Source organism: Nanorana parkeri, unplaced genomic scaffold (assembly GCF_000935625.1).
Source record: "Nanorana parkeri isolate BGI_ZX_2015 unplaced genomic scaffold, ASM93562v1 scaffold500, whole genome shotgun sequence".
Taxonomy (NCBI): Eukaryota; Metazoa; Chordata; class Amphibia; order Anura; family Dicroglossidae; genus Nanorana; species Nanorana parkeri.
Genome location: NW_017306768.1, coordinates 186,148 through 199,965, shown reverse-complemented (window position 1 = coordinate 199,965; position 13,818 = coordinate 186,148). Strand labels below are relative to the sequence as shown.

The 13,818-nt window shown below is 39.0% G+C and overlaps 1 protein-coding gene across 1 annotated transcript in view; it reads right to left on the bottom strand.

Moving 5' to 3' along the window:
- Window positions 1-432: 432 nt before the first annotated feature.
- The window catches only part of LOC108790765 (dystrophin-like), an 80,182-nt gene continuing 66,796 nt past the window's right edge, over window positions 433-13,818 (bottom strand). Inside the window, exons 4-6 of the mRNA XM_018561106.1 lie at window positions 11,316-11,470; window positions 788-955; window positions 433-442 (exon numbers count right to left, since the gene is read on the bottom strand). Coding sequence (XP_018416608.1) covers window positions 433-442; window positions 788-955; window positions 11,316-11,470 — 333 coding nt within the window. The remainder of the gene's footprint in view (window positions 443-787; window positions 956-11,315; window positions 11,471-13,818) is intronic.

The window sequence follows — 13,818 nt, the reverse complement described above, 5'->3', positions numbered from 1 at the left end:
AAAAGAACTATGAACAAACAAACAAAAAAACAGTCTACTGCCATTTTGAGATAAAGCCCCATTATTGTATTTTTGCTACACTCTTAAAATACTGTAAGGCCAAGAGGTTGATATAATTTTATTTAATCATAACAGTAAGGAGACTCTCTATTACTTGTCATGATGATAAATTCATTTTATACAAATGTAGTTGATTGACCTGGAATGACTTGGTTTTGTTAAACTCTATAACAATTAAGCTTTTGCTTAGGACATGCATATATGGACTTAGACTTTTTTTTCCTAACTGATATATAATGAGCTGATTTATTTGAATGTCAGGTATGACATTACTGAGTTTGATGTATGTATGATGCAAACCGTATAGTAGCTCACTCCTCTTACCACAATGAAAAGGGCTGTAGCATTTAGGCGTGAGACATACCCTACATATTAAGCTGTGCTAGAAGAGGGAAATATAAAGTTTTTGTGATTATACTTCCAAACCACAAATAGTAAAAAGAAATGCTTGGTAAAAAACTCTTATCATATCCTAAACATTTTTATTGTCACATGTAAAAAAAACAGCACATGGCTCAACACAAAAAGGAGCTTAGCAAAGCAAACGAAACAGAGCTTGGCTGCATCCAACACTCATATACTGGAAGTTAGATGGGCTAAACAAAAAGCCCTCTGGTGGAAATAAATTGCAGCATTCCTCTTATCGGGAAAGGGGAACTTTTAAAAGAAGTTCCCACACTATTTTCCTTCTGTCCTTTGCAGCAGCTTTGAAAATTATGTCACATACCAGACATGTGGAAAGTCCAGTTCATACTCATCATCCTGCCTAGGGCTGGCATAGTGTTTTGCCTCTTCCATGTTCCTCTCATGTAGGAATTCAGGCGTGGGTACTAGGGCTGGCCATTGTGAATAATGGTTGTCCCCAGTTGCATGTGCAAAGCTAAAGATGGGGACCCTATAATTGAAAACCACAATGAGAGAGAGGTAACACCTTTTTGTCCCTGAGCAGGTCAGCAGTATAAATTGGACTAGTATGTGATTTAGGTTGCAATGTTGTTGGGGGAAGGGAAGGCAAGGTCTTGCACCAATCCCATACCCCATCCTTTTCTTACTTTGTGAAGGTAGATATACTCACCATCTGGTAGTAAGAACTGCAAACTTTTTTTTTACATTTATGTTTATAATTACAGTGTATTTAAACCCAAAACCAAAAAAGCAATATATTGCAGCTTACTAATCCTTAAATGTGGTTTATTAGTTTTCTTTTTTCTCAGTCTTGTTTGCTTTATTTTCACCTGGTGAACCAGCCAGTAACACACTTCCTTTCTTAAGGTGCCCATACACCTGCCGATTATCGTACGATAATCGCGGGAAATCCCGCGATCGTACGATAATCGGCAGGTGTATGGAAGGGGTGCAACCGTTTCTACTGTACGGTCGCACGTCTTTTGTCTTACGAGCAGGCTCGAAAACCCGCTGAGAATCATACAATTGTCGGCGGGTTTGTGGCCTGCTCGTAAGACAAATGCCGCATGGGCCGGTGTGCGCAAGCGCACCCTGCCCATTCAGCATTGCAGTCATCGGAAGCCCACCCCTCAGCGGGGCAGGCTTGCGATGATTGCAAGTACGGTCTGCCTGTTTAAGATGGGCAGATCAAAAGTCTTGCGATGGTTGTAAGGTGTATGGCCAGCTTTAGGGTTGATATACTCTAAAGAGGAGTAATGGAGCCACCCAGCTAACACTTTAGCAGTTATAGCAACAGTCTCTTTTTTCCTTTTGAGATAAAGGTTTTTCATATATGAATAAAAACTAACCAATGTAAGCATCCTTGTCAGTGTTAAATAGTTTGTCTAAAACCTCTGTCTGCCACTGTTCATTGGACAGCTTGGTTTGTTAAAGGAAGTTGAAAAATAACATTTTATAATGCTGGTGTTACACTTTTAAAGGTCCAGTGCAACAAAAAGTTACCAAATCATCAATGAGAGAACTGGGGAGAAAAAGAGAAAGTGAGGGACAACAAATAAGGCCAAGGGCACAAGCGATACAGGGAATGAGACATAGGACATGAGAGAAAGGGAACTAAAGATAGAGGGCAGTAGAGAGTGGAAGAGATATATATAGAGAGAGGGTACAAGAAAGAAAAAAAAGAGACCGAAAAAAAGAAAGACGGTGACAGGGAGAGAGAGACAGCGAACAAAGGAGAGAGAAGTAATGAGAGTGTAGAAGAAGGAAAAAAAAGAGAACAAACGAAAGAAAGAAAGAGAGAGGGAGAGAGAGAGAGAGTGTGTGTTTGTGTGTATAAACAGAAAGTACACATTATGTTCAAAAAGAAAATAATGAATTCTGATGCGAACCCTGCGCCACACTGGACTGTGTCATGACAGCACAGATACAGCAATGCTAATGTGCAAGAGCAACTAAAATAAATGCAGCTGGAAATGTAGCATCAAAAGCCACAAAACACTTTAGAAAATAATCTGTTATAATTATGGAATGCAGAGAACAGAACATTACACTAATGTGACTCTTTATACAAAACAAGCTGAAAATGTATTTCCACCTTTGCAAATTGTCTGTCAGATTTGAAAAACTCCCACTATATGTTTGTTATTTGTTCCGATTCAAACAGCATAACTAAAAATAATAATTTAAATAAAGATTTCTTACCTATCTAATTGTCTCTTTGGAGTAGATTCATACTTAGGACTCCACATGGGTATCTTCTAGTGCTTAGAATAGATGGCAAAGTGAAGATAAGGGGCAACTGCTGCTCCACCACCCACTGAAAAGTGATCCAACACTTTTCATAGATCAGTGGAGACTTTTGCCCATCTGCACAAGGCCCACGGCCCCATTCACATCTGAGCATAGCAGGAACATGCGTTTCATTTGCATGCATTACTATGCATTAATTTTCTGTGTATGCCATGTGCCCCCATTGATTTCAGTGGGTTCCTGCATGTGCAACAACTGCAGAAAAATAGTGCATATAGCAAAATCTGTGATATGCATTCCACAGTTTTTTCCTCCATGTTTGTGCATGTCTTAACACATGCAAATGTGGGGGGAAACCATGCATCTTACCGACAGCGTTTGGTACAACAAGCGCAATTTGCATTGACGTTTTATGAACGTGCATCAAAATGTGCATTTTTGTATGCATTTGTTGCATGTCCACAAAATGCTCAGGTGTGAATGGGGACTAAGTGCTCAGCATTGTTTTAAGTATGCATATGGCATGCAGCAATTTGATTCTCATTTGTATAGTAGACTAATAATACTTGTCTGTTTCTTGTATGATATGACAGAAAAGCTGACATTCTTGTGCAGTCTCAACATGTCAACATGTCTGTCATCTGTACTCCAAGTGCCTAGTTAGAAGAGTGTGCATCAAGCGTAGATCATCAATCTACATACATGTCTTTCATTCCCAGTTTGCAAAATAATGAGCTCCTGTTTAGAAGAAATTAAAGTTTTCTTAAAAATGTTCTATTTGACCATGGTGCATAATACCTATGTATATTAATCATTTTATGTTTTATCCTCAGTCCCTATTCTCAAATAGGTATTGCTGCATGTTTCTCAGGTAATTTCAAATGGCAATGCAGCAGGCTGCATACACAATAACAAAATGAAAATACATACATATTAGATATAGCTACATAAACATACTAAAATATAAGTTATAGTTGAAAAACGTTTTTTTTTTGCTTTTTACTGTAGTTGTTATGCCGCAAAATTTGACTGTGTTTTTTGACACTGCATTTTGACAATTGTGGTCATTTATTTACTTAATTGTTCTCCATTTTGCACTTTTAACTTCTGTGTATTTCTCAGGCTTACTGCAGTGCAGTATGCCTTATCCAAAAGACATAATATAATTAGATATTTTAAGATATGCATCTATATTTAGATAATAGTGTATATAGGAAAAATAGATTGTGTTGTCTGCTTGGTATTTTGCTGCACTTGTTTGGCAGTCATAGTAGGCATGCTGTTTTCCACTGTGTTTTTCCACAGTGTGCTTAGAAGACACTTTTCATATAATTTTTAATGTGTAGTTTTAACATGTTTCTTAGGCCAACTACAGACACCAAGCTTTATCCCCCCCAAAAAATAGCTTTAAATATGTATCTGTAATTATACACCCTTTGATAAAAAAATAATGTGTTGCCTTCTGAACTTTGTATCTATTTTGTTTTGTAGTGCTACACTCATTGTATTTCACTGTGTGCTTACAATGGATTTCAGCATTTACTTCTGCAGTTTTTGCACTTGTGATTTGCTGTGTCCCAATATCCTTCTGAACTTTTGCAATTACATTTTGATGTCTTTGACTGACGTGAGCAATAATGAAACAATGTATGTAGTACACTGTCACAGAGGGTACAATAGGCCTTAGCAGTAACCATATTGTTTGGCTGGCCGTACTTGGCACTGGGAATTGAAAAAAAAATAGTACTACCAGAAACTCTGTTTGTATTATAAAAGTAGTGTTTTTTTTACTTTTGGATAAAGTTGCAAAATATTAACCCCTATTAGGCTATTTCTTGCTGTCTCCCCCTAAGGAGATTATCTTCCACTTCCTCTCCTGAAGGCGAAAATAGAAATGAGTGGAATTCTCTCCAAAGTGAACAGAATTCCCAACTTACAGAGTTGTCACAGGTACAAGTGTTCCCAGTGGAGAACTTTTCACCTTTTTTCTCCAAAATGTTTTGGATTTCTCCTCACTTTATAACTTGGTAACAATGGTCCCCGGAAGATAGAGACCACAATAAAAACTTGACAAAGGGTCTAACCCAGGGGTCTTGGCATCTGGCACGCGATCTCTTTCTTTAGTTTACATGTAATTGACAGCTCCCTCGAGCTGGCTGTCAATTACATGCCTGGTCCACCCACATCCCTGATGTTATAGGAGCGCAGAGGTGCGCTGAGGATGCCTTCAAATAGGTCTACCCCAGCTCCTGCCTAGAAAGATAGCTCATCTGCCGGTCCGTCAGACAGGAGTGGGCTTTCTCACTCGCCATGCCCGACATGTGGATTTCACAGCCGATTTCGCTGGCTGACAGTACAAAAAAGTAAAAGGTGCTGAAGGATCGCCAGGAATATTCCTGCGAGTGCCACATGCATACCGTTCACCTGCACAAATCTTAGTCCTCATACCTGCACACACGCAGACCCTCACAAATGCACAGCATGATCATCAGCCACAAATAGCTTTGCTTTTAATTCTGCACTAATCTGTAGGATAAGAATAAAATAAATGCTATTTGTGGCTGATGATACTGCTCTGCATTTGTGAGGGTCTGCGTGTGTGCCTAATATGTCTTGATCCATGTAGTTAGGGAAGACTGCCTCTACAATAGTTTTCTTTTTCTTTCAAGCATGACAAATTGTAAATGTATCAATCATACAGTGTTTTTAGCTGATATGCAGACTGAAGTGTGTAAATTGGAGCTGGTCTGCAGGGAATTAGTGGTGCTCTGAGGTCTGCCATGTGTTAGAGGTGGTCTGAGGTCTGCAATTTGGTGGTTGTTTGAGGTCTCCCATGCGTTGGTGGTCTGAGGTCTGCAATTTGGTGGTGGTTTGAGGTCTACCATGTATTGATGCTGGTCTGAGGATCACCGTGTAATAGTGCTGATCTGAGCTCTGCCATGCAATGCGTGTATTGGTGCTGATCTGAGGTCCGCCATGCAATGCGTGTATTGGTGCTGATCTGAGGTCTGCCACGCAATGCATGTATTGGTGCTGATCTGAACACATAGTTAGAACAAAGACAGGCTTTCTTGCCAGTGTTCAAGTACAAAGGCAAATCTGCATTATAAAATTAATAACTTTTGCTTACAATTAAAACTCCTGGTTGGCTCATACAAGGTCAAGCGCTACAACAGAAATCTTAGTTTTTTTGAACAACAGTTGTATCTTTCTGTTTTTAGGAGTACAAGCAGTGAAAGCAATATCATCAGCTGGGCTCTACTTTTTATAAGTCCAACCCATAGCATTTTGCTGCTTTTTATGTGGCTTTGAAATAAACGTTTTTTTAACATTTTGTAACTGACATGCTATGATTCACAGGCTACTAAGCCCAATATAAATCAAAGGTTGTTTAGAATTAGATCTCCATTTAAATGCCACATTCACATATCTGTGCTGTTGTAATTTGCACAGGAACCAGTGTGGTGCATTGTGACTCCATTCATTTCGAAAGGCAGCTTAATGCACATCACCAACGCACGACAATGGACCTGAGTTTTAGTGCACCACAACACAAAAATGTAAACCATCTGTGGGTTGTAGTGCACTGGAAAAAAGTGTGAAGGCACATTGGCAACTCATTCAAATTAATAAAATATAATGCATGATAACATGGGCATGGTAACACAAAGCAAATATCTTAACCTAGCCTAAATATAGGCATGTAACCATTTTGCATGTTTGCTATAGATATTTGTACATTTTCTAATAATTAAAGCCTAACTGTAGATCAGTGATAGGGGGGTGTTTGTTGCATGCAAATTGCTCTTTTTATATACAGTACACTGTACACAGCCCTACTCCAACCTGTTTCTGTACGCCAACTTAAAGTTGGTCCTAATTGCCTCCAGTTTCTATGAACTGGCTGGCTCTACAAGTTTAAACAGAGTCCCGGCGGCAAAAGTCACCGGGAGTCTGTTTAAACAGCCCCGATGCTGGTGACGTACACTGTATGTCTTCAGTCACGAAGGGGTTAATTTTGAATTTGTTACAGCAATAAAGTAAACAAAGAAGAACTACCCAAGGCCTGCCCAGCCTGCCCAGTTCACATTTGGGTGGTTAGGCCGCACGCATTTAACCACGCGATCGGCCGACATGAACGATCCCATACATTGCTATGGGGACCGTTCACGCGATCGCATGGGTCTGCGCAATCTAAACCGCCTCCCTGAGCTTTTTTGCCACACTGATCATCACGGCTTCCATACATCAATGGAACTGCTCTGATCAGTGTGGTTTTGAGAGTGTTTAATTGCGATTCAGCTCTGAAACGCAATTCAAAACGCCCAGAACCGCCTTTTTTAAAATCTTGTGTAAACCACGCTGGTGTGAATGGGGCCTGAATCTGTTACATATCAGAACTGTTAATCAACTGTTGCAAGGCTTTCATGATTGAGAACAAGACATTCTAATGCCACAATATCACCAGCAATGCTTTCTTGAATTGCCCTCACAGTGTTTAATAAAATGTCATCCAATTAAAGTTTAGATCCTGTTTGAGCAGTCATTAATAAAGCTTTTCTAATTATAAAGAGTTATATCCCTTTCACCAGTATGCAGTTTTACAAACCCATATTCTACCTGCAAATATTGGACAAATCAATATGGAATTCAGGAGCTAGCATGATTTTTTAGGAGCCTGCTCCATTGACAACAACTAAAGAAGAACTCAAAAGTTAGGTGCCAGCTGTCTTTTTTAAAGAGTGTTGACTACCTGTCTCCTGAGATTTGACTATCCTTGACGTTTAGACAAATCACACAAAAACTCATTGATACTGGAGGTATAGGCTGCACTATTAGTTATTTTTTAAAAGCAAGGAATATAACAGGAATGAAAGGTCAATAAGCTGTGCAATCAGAGATCATCCATGTGCTGCCTTATTCAATATACTCCACAATGAACTAAAAGCAGTTTTCTGGTTAATAACTCCTCAGTAATAAAACTTATCACCAGGAAAGAAAGTACAAGCTACATTTCCCACAATGATATCATCTTTAGAGAGAACCTAAAATATTCTCTTGTCACACTTTCAAGCATCTGAAATCTCATCCAGTAGGCCGTTCTCTGCAATCTATATGTGAGACATACACTGATAACTTTGTGCCAAGGGAGATCTGTCACCACCAATGTAATTAAAGAGAGTACAACCTACATCTCCCACATTGATATCATCTTCAGAGAGAATCTCAATGCTCTTATCACTGTTTTAAGGTTCTGAAATCACTTCCAGTAGATTATTCATATTTCCCATCAATCTGTACATAAAAGTAAAAATAAAGCTTGTACTGTATGTGAAAATACATATAAGTTTATACCTGGAGAGATCTGTTGCTATCAATGTAATTAAAGCCGAATTCCAGAGAAAAAAAGAAGGTATACACTTGCAGTGGGTCCCCAAGTGGGTTAACTGCTCATTTTGCCCCGGGGATGATGAATAAGGTTTTCTCCACTGCATTTTACAGGAGGTGGCTGAGCACCCAGCCACAGGCCGGATGTTGGACAGCAGAGGAGAGTGCCGGCTGCCAAGGGAGTGAGGAATAAGGTAAGTATATATTTTCCCTGGAGCTCAGTTTTAAAGTAGCTTTTATCAATGGGGCAGTAGGCATTTCAGCAAAAAAAAAATTTTTTCTGTGTTATAATTTTTTCTTTAATTAGGGATGCACCGATACCAGTATTTAGATATCGAGTGCAAGTACCGATATTTTTTTTTTAGTACTCGCCTGATACAGAATACCGATACCGCTTCCCGGTCAATCAGGATCCAGGGAGCATGTAATCACTCGCTGCCCGGCTTCCTGATAGTGAAAGTATCGGGCTAGGCATCAGAGCATTTGGGTGAGTATGAGAACTCACCAAAATACTCGGCATCGGCACCTATACCGATACTTGTAGCGGTATAGGTGCATCCCTAGCTTTCATACAATTTATCACCAAAGGAAGTACAAACCATATCTCTACATTGATACAGTTTTTACAGAGAAAGATTAAGATGAGCATCGATTTTTAAGGTAAGTCAACCCTCAAACCTAATACTTAACAGTACTTGTATCTAAACCGCTAACTACACAAATAAAATACATATATCAGAGCTATTTTTACCTGCCATGGGATTTTGTTTCATTCTAGTCCCGTGATTTACACAGCTCTGCCCCACAGCACAGACCTGTCTAGCAAAGGAAGGCAGCCTGGTATTCCTCTGCTACAGATTTACCTTCACTTACAGGTCACTCCCCCACCCAATGACTGGACAATTAAAGGAGAAGCAGCACAATGATGAGCATATCTCTCTGCCACTCTACTCCCTCCTCCCGTTAACATGCTCCTTGCACTGTAGAACTCCTGATTGCCTTCTTGTGCTGCTTCTGCCTCCCTCTTTCGGGGCTCTACTGTATCGACTTTAGAGTTAACTGCTAAAAAGCTGATACCAAGTCAAATTCTTATACCGCTTGAATTTGAAATTCATTTAATGTTGTATTTATGATTACAAAGCTGCAATAATTTGCACCTTTTATATTTGCCTGGCATTTAGCTTTAACATTCCCTCCTATATTCTAACTTACACATTTACAAAGCTGGTATTTAGCTCCAGGGCAAAGGGTTTGAATTTTCTTACCCATCTCTACCAGATATGGCTTGTATTCATTGCTTACCACATACAGCTGTTAAACTTAAAATGTAAATGTACATGCAATCAGAGGGCCTTAATGGGCCTTCACAATGTATAATATTATTACCCAATAGAGTTTGCATGCTGTCATGGTTATATCTTGCAAACATGAACCTGAGCTAGCCTAATATATATATATATATGTATATATATTTATGTTTACTAGGGATGCACCAGTACCATTTTTCAAGATCAAGTACAAATACTTTACCTCATATACTTGCTGATACCAATTACCCATACATTTTCTTAAAGAGACATGTGACATTTTTTTAAAACAATGCAGACTAATGATTTTAGGGCAGTTTCTTTATAATTGTGAAGAACTGTAACTCAATCCATGATTATACTTGTCCTTATGAAAAAATAATTTTAACCATAACCATATTTAACCGTGCTAAGGAGCACTTCTCATTGGTCCGCGCGGTCACCTGCTCGCAATTTGCAAGTTAAATTCAAAATACATTGCGCAGGCCTGCACTGGATGGCAATGCCTTATGCATATTTACTCGTGCGCATGTGGGGGGGGGTTGGTTTTTATTTTAAATTTGTATTTCTTTTCTTTTCTTTTTTTTAACCTTTTTATCCCTTTTTTAATTTTAATTTTATTATACTGTATTTATTTATTGTTTTACCTTTTTGTCAATTATTTTTTTAATTGTATTATTTTTTAAAATGTTTTAATCTATTTTATCACTTTTCTTATCTTTATTTTATTATTCTGTATTTTTTTCCCTTAACTTTATTAATATCACCCAGGGGATAACAAGGCCCTATGTGATATAATTTGGAGGTGACAGACTCTCTTTATGAGCCTGCCCTCCAATATAGAAGATAGAGAACATGTGTGCTCTATCTTCTGTACAGCTCCATTTGTGACAGCTGACACAGGGATCATTGTGAATACAGTACTCCTGTTTCACTGATCACAGAGAGCAGAGAACAGACATTCTCCGCTCTACTCCCCACTCTCCATCCTCAAATTATTGCCGTGGTTGTTCCGGCTCCCCCAGAAGAGTGGGGGAGCCCAAAAACCATGGCGCGCAGGGGTGGATTTGCGGCTGGAGGGATGGACCTTGGAGGCATGTCGGCGGGGGGTGTGGGACGGATGGATGAACAGGCTGCTGTACTATACAAGCAGCCCAAAGCTATTTATAAATTTAAAGCACCTGCATCGGTGCAATGTTTTAGGGCATTTTCACAAGTACTCGTGAAAATGCCTGGTATCAGTGCATCCCTAATATATATATCTTGTACACTTAAACTGAGCTTTGAGATCCCCCAAGTGATAGTCGAGACAGCCACGTGTATAATATAATCATATAATAGCTACATGGAATAGCAGATGCATTTATTTGTCATAGCGACCAGCCAATGAAATCAGCTTCACTCAATACAAGAAATAAGCAAATTAAACCTCTGCTGGTCCGACCATTAAAAAAGAGCTAATATAATTCTCCAGAAAACAGGCACCTATCTACTAGTTCCCTGTGTATGAAGACATCTAATCTTTGTAAGAACATTGTATGATGCATGCTCACCAGAGGCAATATTTTCATGCATGAAAATTCAAGTAATTTCTCTTATACCCTATGGGAAATTCACAGCTGAAGGGGGAGATAAGCCTCCTGTAATTTAATGTAACCTTCAATTAGAGTATCACAATGTTTGCACTGAAAACATGATATTTTAATTAGCAATTAAATATGATACAATGGTGAATGTTAAGGAATGTATATGTCTTGCCTATGCTTTTAGTATTGATTATGGAAGTGTATTTAATATAACTTCTTTGTGTTTTTTTTTGCACTCTGGGATATGTTACCACATGTTTCATATTTTTAACATTAAGCTTTGTATTAACATGTAAATGTCTTAGAAAACACATTATACCTTTTATTAATCCTTGTCCATGTTAAATTAATGTTGTCTTTCATTAGCTCCACTTTTCTGGTGTCATCAGCAGAATAGTCCCGCAGAAGCTTGAAGGCCAAATCATTTACCACATCAACATTTATCTGCCACTGACGAAGTTCTTTGGAAAATTGCTGTGGGTAGAAAGCAATTTGTTTGTCCAGTTATCAGATACAATTAAAATGTTGAAAACAGCAGGCTGAAAAATACATTCGCATCAAGGGTTTTACACCAGAACTACTGGGAAATTTGAAGGAAAACAGCAGACACAAAAATATTGCATGGTATCCTGAATCTATGTATATTATAAACAGCCTTTGCAAAGATGCTGAAAACTATTTTAAAGTGTGCTTATAAAAGTCACATTAGCTAGTATATAGAAAAAAAGGTAATTCTAGATATTATTCATAATACTGTATATTGATTATAGCATTGTTGAAATGCATCACAGCCATGTAGTCTTGCATGTTCAATTTGTTAATGTAACATGCATCCAAATGGTTGTGTAATTAGTGCCATCTGCTGGAGAGCAACTCTAATTGCAAATAGTTTTCCTGGCAGTGCTGATGAAAAAGCTGCAGTTTAGGTCAAGTGATTTCAACTATCACTTTCACAATCACATAAAATAACAAATATTTTGTTAGCTTCAGACCTAAATACAAAACAACCATAAATCTCATCCAATTAAGTAACAATAATAATGTTCAGTAGATGTAAGTAGATTACAATCATTATCAGGAGGCAGCTTTTGATTTTATTCTGCATAACAGCTCCTGGAGCTATTATTAAGGGAGGACACTTTCACAGTTTCACGTTCTTATTAAATTATTTTAGAAGTTGTAGAAAGAACAGTTTCCTTGGTACAAGTGACATGGTAAGAACCCTCCCAAACTGTAAAGGGATTTTACATATGGCACAATTAGAGGTTAAAAGGCACCACGAGTTAAAAACAAACTTATAGTCTATGGCACCCAGTCAAAATCTGCCATTCAGTTTTTATTTTTGATATATAATGTGAAATAATATGTAACATGACTGATTGTCAGATACTATAACTTTGATTTTTTTCCCCCTACAATTTCCATAATTTAATTTGAAATATGGTGCCTTTCATGAAATTCAATGATATCATTTGTGCAAGTAAATCCTTTCTTTATTCATTGAAGATAGAAAGAGTTGTTATGACACCTGGGGAGATTTGCTTTTACTATCTGTCCTATAGCCTAGTAGTAGTTAGTCACATTCAACTGGAATTGTTCTGCACAATTTTGAAGATATTTAGTAGCTTCTCCAAGCCATTTCTTCAGTTAGGAAAACACCTCAACATCATACATCATAGGCATGTGGTCAGGATCATCCAGGCTGGTGTAGACTCCTTTAAGCAATAAAATAGAGTAACTGCTGCCATCACAGAGAAGGACCTTTAATCCAGACATTGCAATCTGTGTGCAGAGCACCTGGATGAGCAGCACTTGAATCAGAAGTCATTGGTCATCTTAATGATTGGTATTAATAGTAACCACTGGGCCCCCAGACTCAGGCCTCAGTATGAGCATAGGGCTAGTCCCCAGGCTTCAGGCCTAGCCATATCAGACAGTCCATAGCAGCCTCCGCATAGGCAGGGCCTGGGGAGGAAGAGACAGCTCACATGGTCCACCCCAAGTATTCTCTCCCAACATGTACCCTTGGCTACCAACCTCCCAGGGATTGGCTAGGGAGACATACATACTCATATCAATCGCTCATTGGTTGCTCTGCTCTGTGGCCAGGGTACACCCAGCAGCAGGCAGATGCAAATGATGACAGATTGATTATGGGAAACCAGGTGAGCATAGACTACAAAAACATATTGGCCGAAAGTGCCATTTTCCTGACGATACATCGCCGCATCCCTGATTTCTTTCCTCCCTGCTGGGCGCTGCTCTATGTCCCAGCGGGGAGAAGAGATAGTGACAGCCGGCCGAGTGCTGCGGTGGAGAGCAATGTGAGCGGCCGGCGTCTCCTCCCACACCGCTCTTTCGCCTATTACAGTCCGGCAGAGCAGTGTGGGGGCGGAGACAGCGCTGTCACAGGAGGCTGGGCTTTCCTCCCTACACCGCTCGCTCAGCCTCCTGTGAAAGCGTGTCAGAGAGGAGAGCGAGTACAAACACGCAGTGATCAGTGATCGCTGAGTGTTTGTAGATAATTGAGGATATGGTATGTTAACTATATCCTCATCACCCCCATTCATTCATAATTGTAGTTATAGTAAACAAACAATGTTCTCATGTTATCAATGAACAGGAACACTCATAGTGGATTCCTGTTCATTGATAACAGGGGACACAGAAAAAGAGATTGAGGACTTTGTGTTCTCAATCTTTTTTTCTATTTTAAAAGGGAAATATCAGTGGTCTGTTTAGACCCCCAATATTTCCCCGAAGCCCCTAAAAGTAAAGTAAAAAATACAAATATTTAATAAAAAATTTAAAAAAAATTACAT